This window comes from Trichechus manatus, unplaced genomic scaffold (genome assembly GCF_000243295.1).
Source record: "Trichechus manatus latirostris isolate Lorelei unplaced genomic scaffold, TriManLat1.0 scaffold00010, whole genome shotgun sequence".
NCBI classification, from domain to species: Eukaryota; Metazoa; Chordata; class Mammalia; order Sirenia; family Trichechidae; genus Trichechus; species Trichechus manatus.
Genome location: NW_004443946.1, coordinates 24,496,945 through 24,515,499, shown reverse-complemented (window position 1 = coordinate 24,515,499; position 18,555 = coordinate 24,496,945). Strand labels below are relative to the sequence as shown.

Here is an 18,555-nt window from a genome sequence, read left to right as displayed (position 1 = left end):
TGTATCTTTGGCTATGTGTATTTTCACCAAAAAAAAAAAGGTTGAGAAGTTAGAGGGTTGATATGTTGTGGGGTTGTTAACCAATGTCATAAAACAACGTGTACTTCTGTTTCATGAGAAACTATTTGTTCTGTAAGCCTTCACCTGAAGTACAATTAAAAAAAAAAAAACAAAAAAAACCCACAAAGCTCAGTGTCACTGAATTGTAATGTGAAGTATGTTGAAATCACAAATGTTTCGTGACACATATATTTACCACACACATGCACAAATCAAAGTTCAAGTAAGAATTCCTCACCTAAAATGAACTGTGTTGATGTCTTTTGTAAATTCTGGATCTACAACAGGCCCAAAAGGCAAAACTCACAGTGACAGAGAGTATAACAAGACTGCACACAAAATGGAATGATTATGACCTCCAAACTTGTAAGAAAGGATAACCGATTAAAAGCTGACAATGAATGGATTTTAAAAAGGAAGTGGCCAGCTGCAATCTACAACCTTCTGTAAACGAGGGTCACTCCACATACTGCAATAAGTTGGTCACAGCCTGGACGGGTTGAAGAGCAAAGATGTGGTAGAACAGGAGTGGTGTTGATTTGTGTAACAGAAACAATGAGTCAGAAGGTAGGGATGGGATAGTGGGGTGTCCTTCACAAACAAGGCCATCCAGTCCACTGTCCTAGCTCCTGGCAGGGCCGAATCAAGTCATTTTAAGTTGTCAAGATCGAGGAAACTCTCAGTAGCTTATCTTGACTTCTAGAGATTCTTCAAAATGAATTCTGTGTGTGCAAATGCTTTTATAAAAACATAGATATTTAAATCCATTTGCACTTGTTCTGTCTGTACTGAACAAATTAAAGAGCAGATCATCACCCTTATGATTCTACAAAGATTTCAGAACCGTCAATAATCCTTCCTCTGGATTACAGTCTTTGCTCACTCGGCCTTCTCTTTGTTAGATGCCTCATCCTAAGAAGGCACATTCTGCGCTGTCTCCTGATTCTGCCATTGTTTTAAAAAGTTCTCCATAGCCCAACTAACCACAGCTCTTTTCACCCCAGCTGTCCCAAAAAGAAGAGCGTAGGCAACACCTGTCTGTTACACCGCTAAGAGCACTTTCTTGCAGACTTGCTCAGAGAAGTTTTCAAACAGAAGTCTTCATGGTATATTTGTACAATATATATCAACCTCACTTTTCCTGTTGCTGTCCATCTCTGACCAAATTTCACAGATACCTGGATTCTTATCCATCTTCAAAAGGGCTTAAGGAAAGCGATTGTAAATGGATGAAATGATAGCGTTCTGTATCAGTGACTGCTCACTAAGTGTCCGTGGCTGACCGCTGGGATACTTTACTACACAGGACTATCACACATGCACCAAGCTCATCACTGGAAATGGAGAGGAAAGTAGAAAAGTTAGCCTCTGCACAGTTAAGTCAAAAAGTCCATGCTCTTGGCTCCTGAGAAAACCCTCTGAGCCTCAGTTATTGCTTATTGACTTCTTACTTTACACATGTTCCTAACTATCCTGGTGATCCAGCTTTCTAACATCACAGCTCCGAAGCAGCCAAGTGGGAGCTGCTAAGACACAGGCACATTAAGAAGCATGCCCACCAACTGACAGCTGGAGGAGAGCCAGAAACAGCAGACTAAACAAGCCCTAGGGCCTGGGGATCTTTAGGGCAAATGATTTCTCGCACCTAGTAAGCCCCTTGGGCATAAACGTATTATGACACTAAATAATAATGAATATTCATAATTATGGCCTTATGTCATCAAGAAGAGTTTAATTGTGTTTACAGTATTTCATTACACTACAGTGTGAAATGGCTGGCACTGTGGTGATGAGCTTCATGCAGCTAATCCGTGTGGTCTCCACCGTCTCTTCCCCACATCTGCTGTTACTACTGAGTATGACGCGTGCTGCAGGATGGTGACCCTCGCCACTGGGTGACCAACCTGCTGTAAGACTTCATCTGGGCCAGAGCCTGGTCCTCAAGCTGATCGCTGTTGGATGCGGCACTCAAGGGGCAATGGTTTTCATCACTAGCAGCAAACAACGAGGCTCTCTGGACTGGAGAAGAGATAAGAAAGCATTCAGTATTTTAGAACTATATCCCTGGGTCCTATCTATCAAAAGTCAATGAGTGGCCTACATGGACAGTCAAATCCAAATCAATGCACAGAGATGCATGGAAACCTATTCTCTACCCCTCAAAGGAAAACATACTGTTGTTTTAGCCACAAGACAGTGGTAACACTGTAACTTCCCTTTTAGAAGTAGCTGTCATGAATCAATTTCTAGTCTTCCTTTCCCCTTGCTCATTGAAGTGGCATTCTGCAAGGCGATTCCCTGGAAACAGGCCTTGAGCCAAATTTCTGGACTAAAGCTTTCCACTTAGCGATAACGTAAAATGAATTAAAGAGTTAGTATTAGCTTCTTGAGACTTCTGAAGTATGTTTTTCACAAGATGCCTGGACACCGTCGTGGACTGTAACCTAAGTCCATGCCACCTGTGTTTCAAAATGTACCAATTTAAAATTCGATGCAAGAAAAAAAAATTTCTCATTAAAAAAGCAAAACTTCTACCATTTTGTATGAAGGAGAGTGAACAACGGATTGGAAGGTCCAATCAAATCAGTCCTGGGGAATTGCCACCAGCTAAATGAACACTAAGGAGCCAGTGGGATTTGGTTGTAGACTTCTCCATGATTGCCTGACTTCTGAATTTTGTGTCCTAGTAAATTTCCCTCCAAAATTGCAGCTTGGTTAAACAGTAACTTTCACTTTTCCCAAGTAATAGCAGTAAAAAAACAAACCAAAAAATCCAAAAACCAATCATTTGCTATTATTATAATTTTACCAAGAACTTCTTAGCACCAAAAAACTCTGGAGTAATTATCTTAAAGTCAGTCTTTAGACAAAAAAGGACAGTTGACAACCTTATGTCAACAAACACACACACACACACACACAGAGTATTATTTTTAGTTCTTTATATTTCAGCAGACCAGATCAGCACCAGTCTGAGGATCTGCATTTAAGAACCAGCAGCCTAAAGCATGCACACAGCCAGTGGGTTGGGAAAGGAATGGTGCAGACAGAAGGCGTGCTACTATCCATAGCAGAGATGAATGAGAAGGGCACATGAGGCAGCCAACATCTATCTGTTGGGGCTGGGGCACAGCCAAGCAGGTCAACATCCTAACATAGCTGTGTGTTTAGCAATGTCTTTATAACACGATGAAAGTCTCTCCGGATATATGTTCTTTTCAGTAAAATGACAGCTGGGATGCCTCTACCCCTCGCTGTTCCCATGCATGGAAGAGGCAAAGTGTCCACGTTATGAATCCCTATTTAGAGGAGACACCAGGTTCCATCTGATTAGGTAAAATGTGTGTGTAAGTGCCCAGCCTAGGGCCTGGCCCCTCTTGAGTGCTCAGTAAATGTTAGTTCAACTGACTTCAGGTTGTGCCAGTGAAGTGCATTTGTGTCAGAGCGTGCAAAGCAGCAGAGTGAACAGAGACTTGACCCGAATGCCTACATCACCAGCACTTGTCAGTCTGACACCCGCGGGCTCCTGTTTGGATCTTCAGTGGACTCACCCTCGTAGGCTTTGGCAGCATCCACCAAGTTGGACCAATCCAAATCTGCAGCAGCATCAGGCAAGGGCATCAGGCCGGGGTCGGGCATGGGCTGCCTTTGGGTCTCCTGGATGTCAGTGAGGGAGCTGTCTGAAGCTGAGAACTCTCCTGAAGGAAGGGATGGGGAATCAGATACTTCCTGAGCCCACAGGAGAACCACTCAAGAAAGTGCCCATTTCTGTTAGCACAGTGGATATAAACTATCTGTTAACTGGAGTCCGTTTCCAGGCAAGCAGGCCAGTGGTGGCCATGCTAAAGCTGATCTGAAATAGAAATGGTTTCCTCCCACCATCTCTGCCAGTAGTGTGAGTAACGGAAAAGTTAGTTTTACATCGAGCAGTCTGTCTGCCCTTGTGAAAGCTCTGCTGTTTGTCTGCCATGCGGCCCAGGGCGGATCCAGTGTCCCACTTTTCCTCTCAGAGTCCAGGGACTCAGATTGGGAAGGGGAGGCCTAGTTCAACAGGGAGCTGGGTGCTGGACCCAGGCCAGACAAACTTGTTCATACCTGTTCAAGGGGATCATGGGGCTTATTTTTACCTGGAGCCAGATGGCCCCTCAAGCCCACCGTGCACTGGGGCCTTGGATCTGATCCACCCTCCCTCATGCTTGGGACTGCCTAGGGAGAGAAGCATCCCCGGCCCACGTCTGCCCTGTGTCCAGGGTGCTTGTGAGAATCAAATCAGGTAATGTGAGGGAGAGGGCCACGTTACCCACACAGAGTTAACCCGTGACGGTGTTCTTAGGATTCGTACTGGCATTACTCTCCTTCCAAAGGACACAGGGCCATCATGGTAGCAACTCTGTCAATCAGTTTTGGAATACAGCAGTCCAACATCTCAAGCCCCTTCTAAGTGACAATTTGTTGAAGAGAAGTATTAAACCATCATAAAAACTGACATCTTAACAACTAACCTTTGCTGAGTCTAGGGCACAATTAGCCACTCTGTGCCATCTGAGGGCACACTGTGACTGCTCAAGTACAAGTAGGCGAAGAACAGAAACGGAGGGCTGGAGGGGCCAGGGAAATTGTAGCTCATGAAATGCAAATTCCCTCAGCAAGTCGGAAACAAGGGCAGTACGCAATTCCGCGAGAAGGAGCGGCCCTCAGAATGTGACTGCAACATTAAAACCCATGCAAACACGGAGCTAAAAGCGAAACTCTGTTAAAACCAGTAAGCAACTCCAGAAATACCTTTTCACAAGGAGTTAAAAAAGTTTCGTCAATTATGATGGCCTGGTAAATCAGTATATATTTAGTACTTGTTTTCCCTTTCAAATTATGTAAAGAACTGCTTTGAAGTGCAGCTGCTAGTTATTAATGTGCTTAAAATTAGCAAAATTATGAGTAAATGGAAAGCAACAAATACTGCAAGATATTAAATGCTCAGCTCTATTTAGACTTGCTCTCATCAAGGGCCAGTAGGTGGAACAAGCAATTTTGTGTGCCACTCAAAACCCTTCTGCCCTTTTATCTCTGGGGCCCAAATTCCCACATAGGGAAAGCAGAAGTCACCCACCTCATCCCCCACATACACATATTCACAGCAAATGAGGCATGGGCAAAGGGAGTGAGCCCAACATCACCACAGCTGCTGCCTGTCTTTCAGTGAAGCAAGAGATGACAGGAAGGAGCTCAGAGAGTTGCTTCCTAGTTCCCTTCCTTTTCCACAGCCTGATAATAGTCGTGGGAGGTAGGTTTCCTGGCATCACTCAGAATGTTAGCTCCTAAAAGGCAGGGTCTCCCTTGGACAGGGCCTAGCACATGATGTGTATAGGCCCTCACAAATGCTCTAGTTTTATTGTTGCAAAGGTAAAAGAAAAAGTGCAAGAAAGTGAGAAAAGCATTTCAGGTAGGCAGGAATAGTAGGAGTGATGGAAATCAGGAGACTGGCCTCAACGTGGGGGGAGAAGGAGAGAAAAGTTAAGGGGCATAAAAGTTACTAGCGGAAGGTTCTTTCCAGAGTCTAGGTGGCAAATGTAGTCATTTCATGTGTCAACTTTGGTTCACTGGGGGCGACCTCCTGGGGCAAAGAGAAACCAGATTAAAGCTGCAGGAAGTTGAAGGGAGAGGGTGGGGGAAGATGGCGTGAGCCTTGAGTGATGTCTGCCATGGTGAGCAGGCGAGAATGGGTCTGTGGAGATGTTGGAAGGAATATTCATGAGAGTGGGTTGAGAACTCAAGAACGATGCAGGGAGAAAGCAAACTGAGCAAGTAGGAGGAAGATTTGGAGGAAATACTGTTCCAAAGAAGAAGGGGAAGGAAAGGAATGATCAGGTTGGATGGGCCTGTAGGTATACATGGATAAAGAGAGATACAACAACTGTAGAATTCATAGAAGAAAAAGGGCAGAAGCGAGATGCAGTTATAGCAGTATGTGTAATCAACAGTCAGGAACACAAGCTCCCATAATAGGTGTCTGCTGTGCTGGGCCACTGCTGTGAGGGTAGGTGTAGACCCTCAAGTTGGGTCAGACAGAGAGAGGAGAAAAGAAAAGAACGACTTTGAGTCCACAGTCCCAGAATATGGTTCATAGTAACATTGGGATCTAGTTAGGTCACAGAGCAAACAAGCCAGACATATAAGAACCAAGGGCAAGAACATTGTCAATAAAATAGTATTCCACAAAATAGTAATATTTGCTTGCTAACTGAATGAATGAATGAGTGAGTCAACAAATGAGTCGTCGACACCACAGCCTGGGCAAGACAGGGAGCAATGACAAGTCTGTTATTATGGCTGAGGGGAATCAGGGACACAACTCTAAGAAATAATTGTAATCTAGCATTAGTCAGACTCACCTAATCATAGAGCAGTTGGGATGTTTGGTAAAAATACCAATTCCCAGACTACTCCTTTGGAGATCTGAATTCAGTAGGTCTTGGGTAGGGTCTAGGAATCTGAATTTTTAAAAGGAGTCCCAGATGACCTGTGTGACCTGTGACCTGTATGACCTGTGAGGTCGAGGGTCTGTACTATGTGGTCTGGCATGACAGGAGGGGAGAGGAAATAATCTGAGCTTTGGAAGCACGATGTCCTCCAATTACCATTCCCTATGCAAACTGAGAGGCACTGATTCTGGGGACACTGGCCATCAATACGGCTGTTCTGCTGCAGTAGAAATAAGCTTACCATGTAATGACTTCATCCCTAAGGTGTAAGAAGGTCTCCGTAGCGGAAGAGACTTAGGGAGAGAAGGGTATGTGCTACTGAAGAGGACATCGTTGGGCAGGGCTTGGTCCAGAAGTGAAGCCCTTGAGGTGAAGAAGTGCTCCCTCTGGCCACTGTAAATACTTTCATCCGACAGCGTTCTGTGCAAGGCCCGCCTTGAGGTCGGGGTGGGAGGGAAAGGAGACTGAGGAGAGGAGAGTGCATGGAACTGAAAAACAGAAAACAGTATGAGAAAAAGTCAATTTTCTGGTTCAGACATCCAAGTTTGAGAATGGGTGGGGTGGGGGCTGGGTCAACAAAGCCCTGCTCTAGGAACACCCCATCAAGTTCTAGCCCCAACAAGAAACACCCAGGTCCCACCATCTGTGTCTAATTCCTTGAGGAGCTAAAATAAAAGTTCGTAGTCATCATCTCCTCAGAGTCCAGCAGGCTGCCTTGAGCCCATCAGTCCTCCATACATAATTCAGAAATGTGATTAAGTGGATTGATCAATATGGTGCCATGGCTAAGAACATGACCTTAGGATCAGATAAAACTGAGTTTCCTCTGAATCCTGCGTCTTGTTTAAGTCATATAGTCTCTCTGAGCCCCAATTCCTCATCTGTCAAATGGGAACACAACAGAATTATTATAAGGATTAAATGAAATGCTGGACTGATCACAATGGTGTGCATCAGTGGTATTATTCAATGATGCTATGGTCTCAGGGGAAGGTATCCTCAGAAGTTTGTCCAGTGAGAACATGTTTGCTGGGCAACAAGAGCATTTAATCATCTAAATGTATTAACTCAAATAATAGGTAGCTTTTGATAAACACTAACTACTAAGCTATACTTTTCTTCCCCAGTTAACTTCAAATCAGTTCTGACTCATGGTGACCTCATGTGTGCCAGAGTAGAACTGTGCTCCATAGGGTTTTCAATGGCTGCTTTTTTGGAAAGTAGATCGCCAGGCCTTTCTTCCAAGGTGCCTCTGGGTGGACTTGAACCTTTTGGTTAGCAGCTGAGTGCATTACCTGTTTGTGCTACCCAAGGACTCCTAATGGAACCTATATTTGATATATTATATGGGTTTTGCAGATGGGTTTCCATGTATGAAATAAAAATAGGAAAATCAGCTTTATAAATGACAATCAGTTCCAGATAGATGTATTTCTAGTTGATATTTTTTGCTTTGGTGACCAGATTTGGGATTTTTTTCCTGCAAATAGCCAGTTTCTGAGAATCCCATTTCCTGAGAAACAACAGACACTTTAACAATATTTAAATCTCCAGCAGCTGAACACCAGCAGACTGTTCTGCACGGAACCCATAAAGCGATCCTTACTCGGTGCCCCTTAGACTCCTGTTTACCGTGGCAGGGAGAACAATGTGAAGACCAGGTGAAAATGGGAGGAGGAGGTCTGAGTCCCTGCTGGCAGATAGCCACTGTGGTATTTGCCATAACACTTTGAAGGGGCAGAGAACTAATGCTATAGCAACAGCTCCATTAGGCGGCTGATTTCACAGACCCAGAAATAGAGAGTTGGTGTTCACGTTCATTCATGTCCTCTTGGCCTTAACAGGCTTCCGCTCAACAAGCCAAGGGTTAACCAAGCTGAAGCTACCTACAATGTAGTGGGCACAGTTGCTGCATGAATATAAAAATATTATTAATCCATGGTATTATAAATAGGCCCCAGGTGTAGCCAATTGTGTAAAAATTGTGTTCACTTTAAAAAATTCCTGTTGAGTGAAATCCAGGGTAGAAAGGTGCTGAGTTGCAAGCGATGCTTTTGTGATAAATGCTTTGCCAGGCTTTAAGTGGGGAGAACTTGGTATGGAAGTGATAACTGCCCTTCTCACTTAAGAGTGGGCATTAGAGGTTAAATAGCTTGCTAATTGTACTTTTTTTTAAAAAATAAAATCAGATAATCTCTCCTATCCTGCAAGGTTCTAGGATATCACATAAGGCCAGATCTGAGATCTCTCTATTCAAAAACTGCTGTCAGTCTTTTTCAACACCTCTGGTTTGGTTTTAGAAAAAAGGGATTTCCTTTCCCAGTGAGGATTTCCACCCTGACTATTTTCAGGAGAGAAATTTTCTACCAACTCTAGTTTCAGCATCTTTGGGAAATATTTACATACTTCGAGGCAGTAAGCTGCCTTGAGCAGTGTGCTTTATTAAAAGCTGTAACAACCTGCTCTAAAGGAAGGCAGGGAAGGAGGTAGAAGGAAAGCAGCCTGCCGAGATGCCTTTTGTCCATTCAAAAGCAGCAGTATTCAGTCTTGTCCAAAAAAGCCGGGATAGCTCCTCACCCCAACCCTCCTCAACTCCAGTATTAAATTAGGTACCCAGACCTAGCTGGTCCCCAGAACGCCCCTGCCTCTCTTGCAGATCACTGGGCACTTGCTTTATCCAGTGTTGTCAGTCCCTGGGACAGAATCACAGTGGGGTCTATCATACCCAAAGGGGTTTCAAAGAACAGCCAGAAAAGGGGTTCTCAACCTGTGTTCCAAGGAGACCCCAGGGCTCCTTACAGCACCATTGCTTAGATGGGACCCTGATACCACATCACACCCTGCCACAGTCAGAGATACTCTGCTTTCTCAGTTCTACATACTGGTCTTCCATGTATGGTTTTATCTGAAAAAAGGGTTCCAGAGCTTTGTAAGCGTCTGGGAGCCATTGGTCTACTCTGTTTGTCTACTTCATAGCTGACCTCTCAAAAAGGCTTGGAAGGTGGCATCTTGCTCCTGGTCAGTCTCCTGTTCTCTCACTCTATCCAGTCCCCCTGGCAATCAGTGACAGGCGTTACCCACACTTGCAATAAGCAGGCATCAGCTCTTTCTAAACACTGTTACTGGCTGGAAAGTAGCACTAATGGTTTCCACCGTTGTCTGTCACCTGCCAGACTGTATGGGGCCCATGGGGGAAGTAAAGGTATCCCATCTCTGTCTGCCAATGACATTTCTTAGAATGTTACAGCTCTGTCATTTTCCTCGAGGTAGGAGCTCTGCAGCAGCTGCGCGGGGCCCTGCAGCCACTCACTTCTCGGCCACAGCCTGCCCAAAAGTTCACTGCCACGTCCCACAGCAGACATCCCTCTCTGCTGACAAGCAAGCTGTGTTTTCAGAGCTTGGCAGTGACCCTGCAATTTGATATTAATGATTGCTCATAGGTAGGACTTGCTATCCAAGAAAGCAAACGTGGCATGTGAGTGGGTTCCAGGGATTACAGCCCAAAGCTGGCCACTCCTAAAACCCTGAAGCCTGATACAGTGGCTTGGAGCTTGGAGCTTGGAGCCAGGCTTGGCCTGGAATACTTCTCAAGGGCACGCCAGCTTTCCCGGCACAGCAGAGCCACAGTCATTCAGACGGTGAATCTCAGAAGACACACGGAGCTACTTACCGGAACTCTTCTGAAACCAAACCACTCAAAAAGGATGGAACTGAAGATAAAACAGAGTACGTCCAGCTCCTACCAGCTCTTTAAAGCAGGAGCACTTTCTTTGCAGAGCCCTCACAGTAAGACAGTCACAACAAAAAAAAGCACAACCCTGTGTCGAACAGGCGTGTTAAAGTCATTCTACTTGGAAATAAAAGCCCAAGACCTGGAATAAGGGCAAAGCAGATGTTTGCCTTCAATTCTTTCCACTGCACGCATAAATCAAAAGAACAAGAGTTCAGAGCTTGTCCCCCTTTGCAAAACTGTTAACTAGGAATTAGAGGAAAGATTCCTTTCAGGGGAAGTTTTATTTTCCTCTAACATTAAAGGAAAAATGCGAAATAATTTTTATTTTGAATATGGTACTTAAAAATTTTAATACACCTCTTTGGGTGTTGATGGATAGAGAAAGAAGTTTTAGCACTACCTTTTGCAAGGTTGCTAAGGAAACCACTTGTGCTCTGGGTGATGAGTCAGAACTGTTAAGTGCTGGGTTATAAAATAGAAATTACAGAAATCAAGAATGGCTGCGTCCTTAAAGAGATTTATTATGTTAATGCTTATAAATCACTTATTTCTCAGCAAAACTCCTGAATGACCCTTGGAGTATATTTAATTCCCGTAAATGTTCATTTTTAAGTTGAGGGGTTATATTTGACCTATCTGAGGTCACACACACATACACGCACACACACACCCCTACACAGGAGCCCACACAAGAGCACGCACACACACATGCTAGAATGGCTCCAGGAAAACCTCGATGTGACAAGACCACGCGGCTCCTCCAGCCTGTCACGCCTCTTGCACTCTGATCGTAATCTGAAGATGGTACATGTTTAAGGAAATATTCTAGCTTCCATTTTCAATCGATTCTCAAAGTTCTTCTTAAATTAAGTTCTCTAGTCACTTCAAAGAGACTACAAGTCATTTAACTAAGAACCTAGAGAACAGAAACTTCAAAGCTGACTGCCATGACCCTTCCAGGGGTGGACCCCCTTCTCCTGGGGCTAACCAATATACTCAGACAGGAATACTGTATACTCAGAGTGAAATACTTTGGGGCTCAGCCCAATAAACACTAGTTTCCATTCCTGGGAGGTTAGTCACAACTAGTATGTGCCAGTGACCTGGTAATTCACATCTGGCAGCCTGTCAACAAGTGAGGCCAAGAGTGAGACCACACGTTAGAAGACAAGGAGGCACAGTACCTCAAGTAGGCTTCAAGCATCCTCCACACTGAGGAGACAGAACAAACTCTTCCAAAGGCCTGGCCCCTGACACACGCACTTACTCTGAACAAGTGTTTAGGACTTGGTGGGGAGGGGACTGGGCTTTAGAGAAGACATTTACAGTCCAGAATTCTGAGAGTGAAGTTGAAGGAAGGCTTTGTGAAGTAAAGAGAGTCTGGAAAGTTCTGAAGGTAAGTGTGTAGCCTTAGTATGTAGCCAGAAGAGGTGACTGTTTGTATACTTTTTCGGAGGGTGGAGGAGAATGAGTCTCCTTCAGGCAGTTCCTCTCAGTGACTGAAGGGCGTATAGACAGCAGGTTTGCCTGCCTGGGTCTAGGGGACAGAGCCAAGTGCTGGGGGCCTGGGGTGCAGGAAACAAACTGGGGGCATTTGTGGGAGGAGGAGGACCCTCTGGACAGAAGACATGAAACACCTCACAGAGAACTGTATATCTGACAAGGGAGGCCCAGGTGTTTCTACAGAGTGCTGCGAAGTAATAACACATGAGTGATAGTCAAGGAAGAGAGGTGCTCTTGCACTGTGAGGAGGATACACTGAAAGAAGAGCAAGCCATGGGGGTACAGACAGGTTAATACAAACCAGGCTATAGAGATGTGGATGCAGGAAAAAACATCTGTACAAAGCTGTGAACTAATCATTGGGAAGACGGGGCGATGGCTGGGACTGGGGCCCAATGAAGAAGAGCCATCATCAACACTTCCCGAGAGATGTGACTATGACGACCAGCCCCATCATGTTTGACTTCTCTCTGACGGCTATGTACCCCAACCTCCATCGTGTACCTTAAAATTTTTCTGTGATTCAGGAGTTGGGCTTTCAAGGTCGATCAGTTTCTTCAGATCCTCTTCAATGGTGGACTTGGAAGTTGGCTTAGGAGATGCCCGGAGGTCCCTGGTTGAGGCCTGTAGCCTGGTGTGGGCTATTTCATTGCCATCACTCTGATGACGCCTTGAAAGAAAAGGAAGAGAGGGTAGAAATCAAGTCGACAAGGCTGACTCAAGGGCGTAGTGGGCTTTGAAGGCTGTAAGTCAATGGAAAATATTAAAGGAGAGAAAAAGAGAATCACTTTTGTTTAATTACATCACAATCTACTCTGATAAATGCCTGTTAAAGAAACAAAACCAATCTGAAACACAAAATTAACAGTCTAATTAACAAATCACTCTTTTGCAGGGAACCATTAATTCTATCAGCCAAAATTAGCAACAAACTTTTTAAAAGACCACAGGATATGAATCCCAAATGTAAGCTTTGCACAAACGAAAACAAAATAATGGAATAAGTCATTTATCTTATTACTGTACTGTTTTGAAAAAAAGTCCTTCATATTCAGGAGTACTTTCTAATGTTTCCTCTGGTGCCTGATAGCCCGGTTCAGAGAATTACACGGCAAGGCTGTGGTTAATATCATCAAGGGTCTCACAGGGCAAGTGTGGTCTTAACTACACCAGAGGGGCAATTATTCTCCAGTGTGTTCTTAGGAGACCTAAGATTCTCAAATCTGAATGTTTATAATACATGTTATTTAAGGAACAAAATGGAGAAACAATTTAAGATAAGTTTTAGTTTTAAAAAAATCCCCTCACCAAACTACCCCCTCCCCATCACCCAGCCTGGCCTCTCTGTTGAAGGAAACGGCCCCAGCCTTTTCTGTTCTGTTCTTTTATAAAAGCAAATCACTCAGCAAAAGAAGCAAAAGAGTCCTTACTTTCTTGTGTCCATAAATCCTACAGAGTTTATGGTTCCTTCTGGTTTTTTCCATCCAATCAGGTACTTGCTCGTAGCACCCTGGCGAGGGTAGAAAGTCCTGGGACCAGATGAGGAGGAGGAGGAGGAAGAGAACGAAGGTGCCAGCTGCGAGGAGGTGGCAGGATGAAGTTCTTCTTTCGGGGAACTCCTGGCGCTGGTGAAAACAACTGGGCTGGCAGAGTGTCGGGAGCTCATGGTACTGAGGAGAAGCAGGACAAAGACCAAATGACCCCACTGTGGCTGTGTGCTTCCTGGGGTCATTACATCAGTCATAAAAGTGTTGCCCAGGACAGGGGTGATCGCCAGGTGAAAGAACAATGAATATTTCATAAAATATTAATGGAGGTGGATAGCTAGCCTTACTTGTTTCCTGACTGTAATTTAAATGTCTGCTGTCATAGTGACATGTGGTCACTGGGGCTTAGTCTGCACTTTAAGTTAAAAAGTAAAAATAGTTAAGACTGTCCATGGCACTTTCAAACATGTTGACATCACTGAAGTTTGTCAGTCATGTCTAGAAGAGACAAGTGATGGGGAAAGACAGCAATGAAGGTCTAGCAGTCTCAATGGCTGTCTGTCTTGCTTTGCTCAGAACCAGCACTCATGGCGACCCTCCCTGGGGCTGAACTAAGGCAGGGAGAGGAAAATGAATTAGGGATACAGCTTCCACACACTCACATCCAAAACTAAAGGGACACACTGAATTCTCCTTCCCCATGGCACCTGGCATTAATATCTACTCTCTAAAAAGTTGTTCAGGGAATCCTTATGGCACAGTGGTTAGCTTGGCTGCTAACCAAAATGTTGGTGGTTCGAACCCACCAGTGGGAGAAAGATGTGGCAGTCTGCTTCCGTAAAGATTTACAGCCTTGGGAACCCTATAGGGCAGTTCTACTCTGTCCTACAGGGTCGCTATGAGCTGCAGTCGACTCGACAGCAGTGGGTTTAGTTTTTTGTTTAAACAGCTGTTCGTCATCAGTGTATTTCAAACGTTGGTTAAGATCACAAAAGGAATAAAGGGAAGTCTACTCATTACTTTCAAAATGTAAAAGGGTAGAATCTTCAAAATGGACTGAGAGTTTACATTCACTGCAAGTCTGGAGGGCCTTTAACTGTAGAATTTCTGTGCTTCCTTCCCAAGGATCTCACAGGACCTAAGTTCCCACTAATAACTTGTGCCCTGCTGAGGTATGTAGCTTAGGATGAGACAGAAGATGGTTGACTAGTTACTGAGTGTTTAATTAACAGCGTGTGGTCCCAAAGCATTCCTCAACAGCACTTTCATCTGTCAAAAACTAATGGTCCTGATCTGAAGAAAATAAGGACTTTACCTAATAATGATACATCGATACTGATTCCTTAGGTGTGACAAATGTACTATGTAATTAATGTAACTCAGCAACAGGAGAAACTGGGTGAGAGGCATATGGGAACTCTATTTGTAACTTTTCTGTAAACCTGTAACTAGTTTAAAATAAAAAGTTTATTACAAAAACAAACAAACAAAAAAAACACTAATGGTCCTGAGGTAATATTTATGGGGGCAAAATGAATCTTGACTCCCACCTTAAGCCTACATAAAAATCAATCCCAGCTGGACTGCAGATTTAAATGCAGACCTAGAGATTCTGGACTATAACATGGAAGAACATCTTTACAATAGAGGCAGAGATTTCTTTGATAGAATCACAAAGGAAAGAATAGAACCACCTTAAAATCAAGAAGGTCTATTCATTCAAGGACACAGAGTAGGACAATCTATAAAACCTCTATCCAACAGTGGGCTCCTATCCAGAATATATGACTCCTAAATACAAGGAGCCCTGCAGTGGTTAAGTGCTTGGCAGCTAACCAGAAGGTCGGCAGTTTGAACCCACCAGCTGCTCCATGGGAGAGAGATGTGGCAGTCTGCTTCCAAAAAGATTTACAGCCTTGGAAACCCCATGGAGGCAGTTCTACTCTGTCCTATAGGGTCACTATGAGTCAGAATCAACTCGAAACTCGACAGCAGTGGGTTTTAAATACAAGTAAGACATACAAGCCAACAGAAAAATAGGCAAAAAGCTTGAAAAGAAGTTCACCATTAAGGCCATCCAAAAGACCAATCAACACAGGTGCTCAACACTAACAGTTATCAGGGAAACGCAAATTCAAACGACAATGAGAGACTACTACGGATCAACCAGAATGGCTAAAATTAAACACTGACGATCTGAAGTGCTGGGAAGGATGAAGTGACTACAATTCTATTATGGTGCTGGCGGGAGTGTGATTTGTTACAATTATAGTCCCCACACTTAGAAGAATTCTGGTCACTGTAGGCACTCAATAAATATTTGATGAAAGAAACTGTAAAATAAATGATAAATTAACCATCTATTTTAAATGGAAGGAAGAGTTATGCATGAAGATACTGCATTTTGCTCATATTGTATTTAAAACTGGACGTGGCTTGCCTTTCACTGCACTAAATAACGAAATCTGCAAATCACGCTTTTGTTTGCAGTGGAGTCTCAAAAGGAAGACCACAGACCCTGATCACTGGTTTTCTCTGTGAACATGAGGCCTAGCCTCCAGGTGTGAAATGCCAGCACATTTTTGTTCACTAATGGCTATAATCAAGACAGCACTACTTAACGATTGATGACATTTCGGAACAGAAGTAAAAACAAAGACAAATAGGATTTATGGTATTTCTTCCTTTAATGCACACAACACACACCTGAAGCGAGGCAGTACTTTAATACATTTGGCCTGTAATTCGGTGGGCATATGAGAATCACCTGGGAGACTCCTTTAAACACAGACAGACACACACACACACACCCACACACCCACACACCCACACACACACCCACACACACACACCCTGGGACCTAATCCCAGAGATCTTCGTTTAATAGATGTGGGGTGGTGCCTGGGCAAAATACACAGGTGGTGCCGGTGTGTTTTGGCATAATCTCCCAAGTGTGCACCAGATGAGAACTACTGCTCGAATCCAGCTGAATTATTCATATCCTCCTGCCCTTATCAAAACCCAAACTTCATATTGTCAAGGTCAAGATGGTGAAGCAATTTCTCAAACTGGGGGCTGGGGGCTGGGGGCCACCTGCACGAGTTGGATATAAATGTAGATTCCTGGCCTCACGTTGGATCTTCTAGAGCCCCAGAAATCTCTATTTTCACAAGCTCCTAAAGGATTCTCATGTTCCCTAGGGCTTATGAACTACTGCATGAAGCCCTCAACTCTCCCACTTTAAAACTGGTCTGTTCTACTCTGTCCTATAGGGTTGACAGGAGTTGGAATTGACTCGACAGCAGTGGGTCTGGTTTGGGTTTGGTCTCTTTCCTTTGTGGTCCAACCCCTGAGCTGAGCTGTGGCGGCGCCCCTCGAAGCTGAAAAACTCTGATGGCCTCAGGCCACCTCGAGGACCTGCACCAACACACTTCACCTAAGAATCTCTGAAGTGGGTGGAATTACAATACAACTAAAATGAAGTTGGCAGCTTCATACTTTTTTAAGTGCAATGGTGTGGCTGATCTGTTTCATTACCCTGGAGATTTCCTTTTTATTCAATATGCTGCAATTCAGTTTCATGCGTGGTGAGTTAAATCTCTTCATAGAAATTGTGTAAGAAGGTAATGAGCCAATAATCACGGAACAAAAAGAGAAGAGCGCTAGATATCTTAGGAAGTGACAACCGTAATATTTGTTACTTTCCTCATGGCATAAAGAGTGAGTTTAAATGGCCAAACTGGAACCAGTAATAATACAGTAATGGCATTCCTGGATTCTACATGAAGAGATCACTCCATTTAATTTTTATAAACTGTAAGGTGCATCCTCTTTCCTAAAACTGGAACAACTCTGGATTCTGTTTGGTCATTCCAGGACATACATTTTGAAAAGGAAGAGAGAATACACACACATAGACATGATACCTCATATAAAAAGCGAAGAAGAGGCGATGCGGTAGCAGAATATGGGACAGTTTCAATCTGTGGAAACATTTCTGTTTCGACAATATCTGGCTGAACTGATGCTCACGAGAAACCATGAACCCAATGTTCTGCAACCTGATTATCCGACATTCCTGGCTGTGGTAAAATATTACAGGGGGATGCTAGGCGACCGATCTGCAAAAGGGCTAGTCTCAGTGGGTGCTGCTTTCACAGAGAGGCGTTAAATCTGCTCACTGCACCCTTTGCTCACCTTGCAAAGGGATGAACCCCACAGGACTGGGGAGCCTGAATGTTTGCTATGAGAGCCCCAAATACCAAACCTATGAGGTCCTGGGAAACTGTTCTGAGTTTCTGCATTGTCACTGAGACCACCGCCTCCTGTGGAAAAACATCTGCCAGCCCCTCTCAGCTGTGGAAAACACTTGGAAGTCATCTTCTATTCAGGCATTGCCCTGAGGGACGGGTTTAAAGACTGGCTGTGAAGGATGATTTTTTCAGGAGGAGGACAGCAGCAATTAGTCACCTGCCAAACAGTTGTGGCAAAATCTGGGCAAAGGCTGAATGTTGGCCTCATACCAAGGGGAGGGGGCTGAGTGGGTGTCCTGTGATTGCCTTTAGGTAACAGATAATGTGGAGGATAATGATTGAGGAGGACTCCTCCCACTGTGTTCAGCACTAGCCAAATCTGTACCATATCCAATACTGGGCCCCATAATTTGGGAAGGCTTCAGGAGACGTTAGGTCTAACAGACGGGGGGAAAACAACCAGAGGAAGTAGGAATGATTACGCTGACAAAGGAAATATTTAAGTGATGGCAGTTGAAAAACAAAAAACAAAAAACCCTGTCCATCTAAAGAGGGAGATATTTAATAAGCACAAGGGCACACTAATACATAAAGCATAGGAAGATGAGTAGCTAGGTATACCAGCAGAAGAGACCTCAGGGATCACTGTGGACCACAAGCTGTCTAACTCTGCAAGGCCGAGCTATTCATTAAGGAGCTAACAAGAAAATGGGTAGTGCTAGGAACACTGACATTTTATTACGCATAGCTGAGGAGAGTATCATGTCCAGGTTTGTCATCTAAAAAGGAAAAAACAAAAAACACCCAGGAACTTTAAGAAAACATATGATTGTAGAATGAAACACATAAAGGACAGTTATAAGAGCTGTGGGAGACGTTTGCTGAAGGAAAAGTAACTAGATACTGTATTGAGGAAGTTGAGGGAGAGCTTAAAAAAGGAAATGACAGAAAACCTTCTGTCTTAAAAGGATATTTACAATTTGCAATATATTTGATAACCTTTTTAATTCTCAACAAACAAATAAAAACAACCATGTAGT

General features: G+C 44.0%; 1 protein-coding gene across 1 annotated transcript in view; it reads right to left on the bottom strand.

The window, feature by feature from the left end:
- Nucleotides 1–18,555, bottom strand: part of SIPA1L1 (signal induced proliferation associated 1 like 1) — a 409,883-nt gene that overhangs the window by 4,010 nt on the left and 387,318 nt on the right. The window contains exons 20-24 of the mRNA XM_004371003.2: nucleotides 13,206–13,445; nucleotides 12,280–12,445; nucleotides 6,781–7,027; nucleotides 3,612–3,758; nucleotides 1,965–2,079 (exon numbers count right to left, since the gene is read on the bottom strand). Of these exons, the coding sequence (XP_004371060.1) occupies nucleotides 1,965–2,079; nucleotides 3,612–3,758; nucleotides 6,781–7,027; nucleotides 12,280–12,445; nucleotides 13,206–13,445 (915 nt within the window). The remainder of the gene's footprint in view (nucleotides 1–1,964; nucleotides 2,080–3,611; nucleotides 3,759–6,780; nucleotides 7,028–12,279; nucleotides 12,446–13,205; nucleotides 13,446–18,555) is intronic.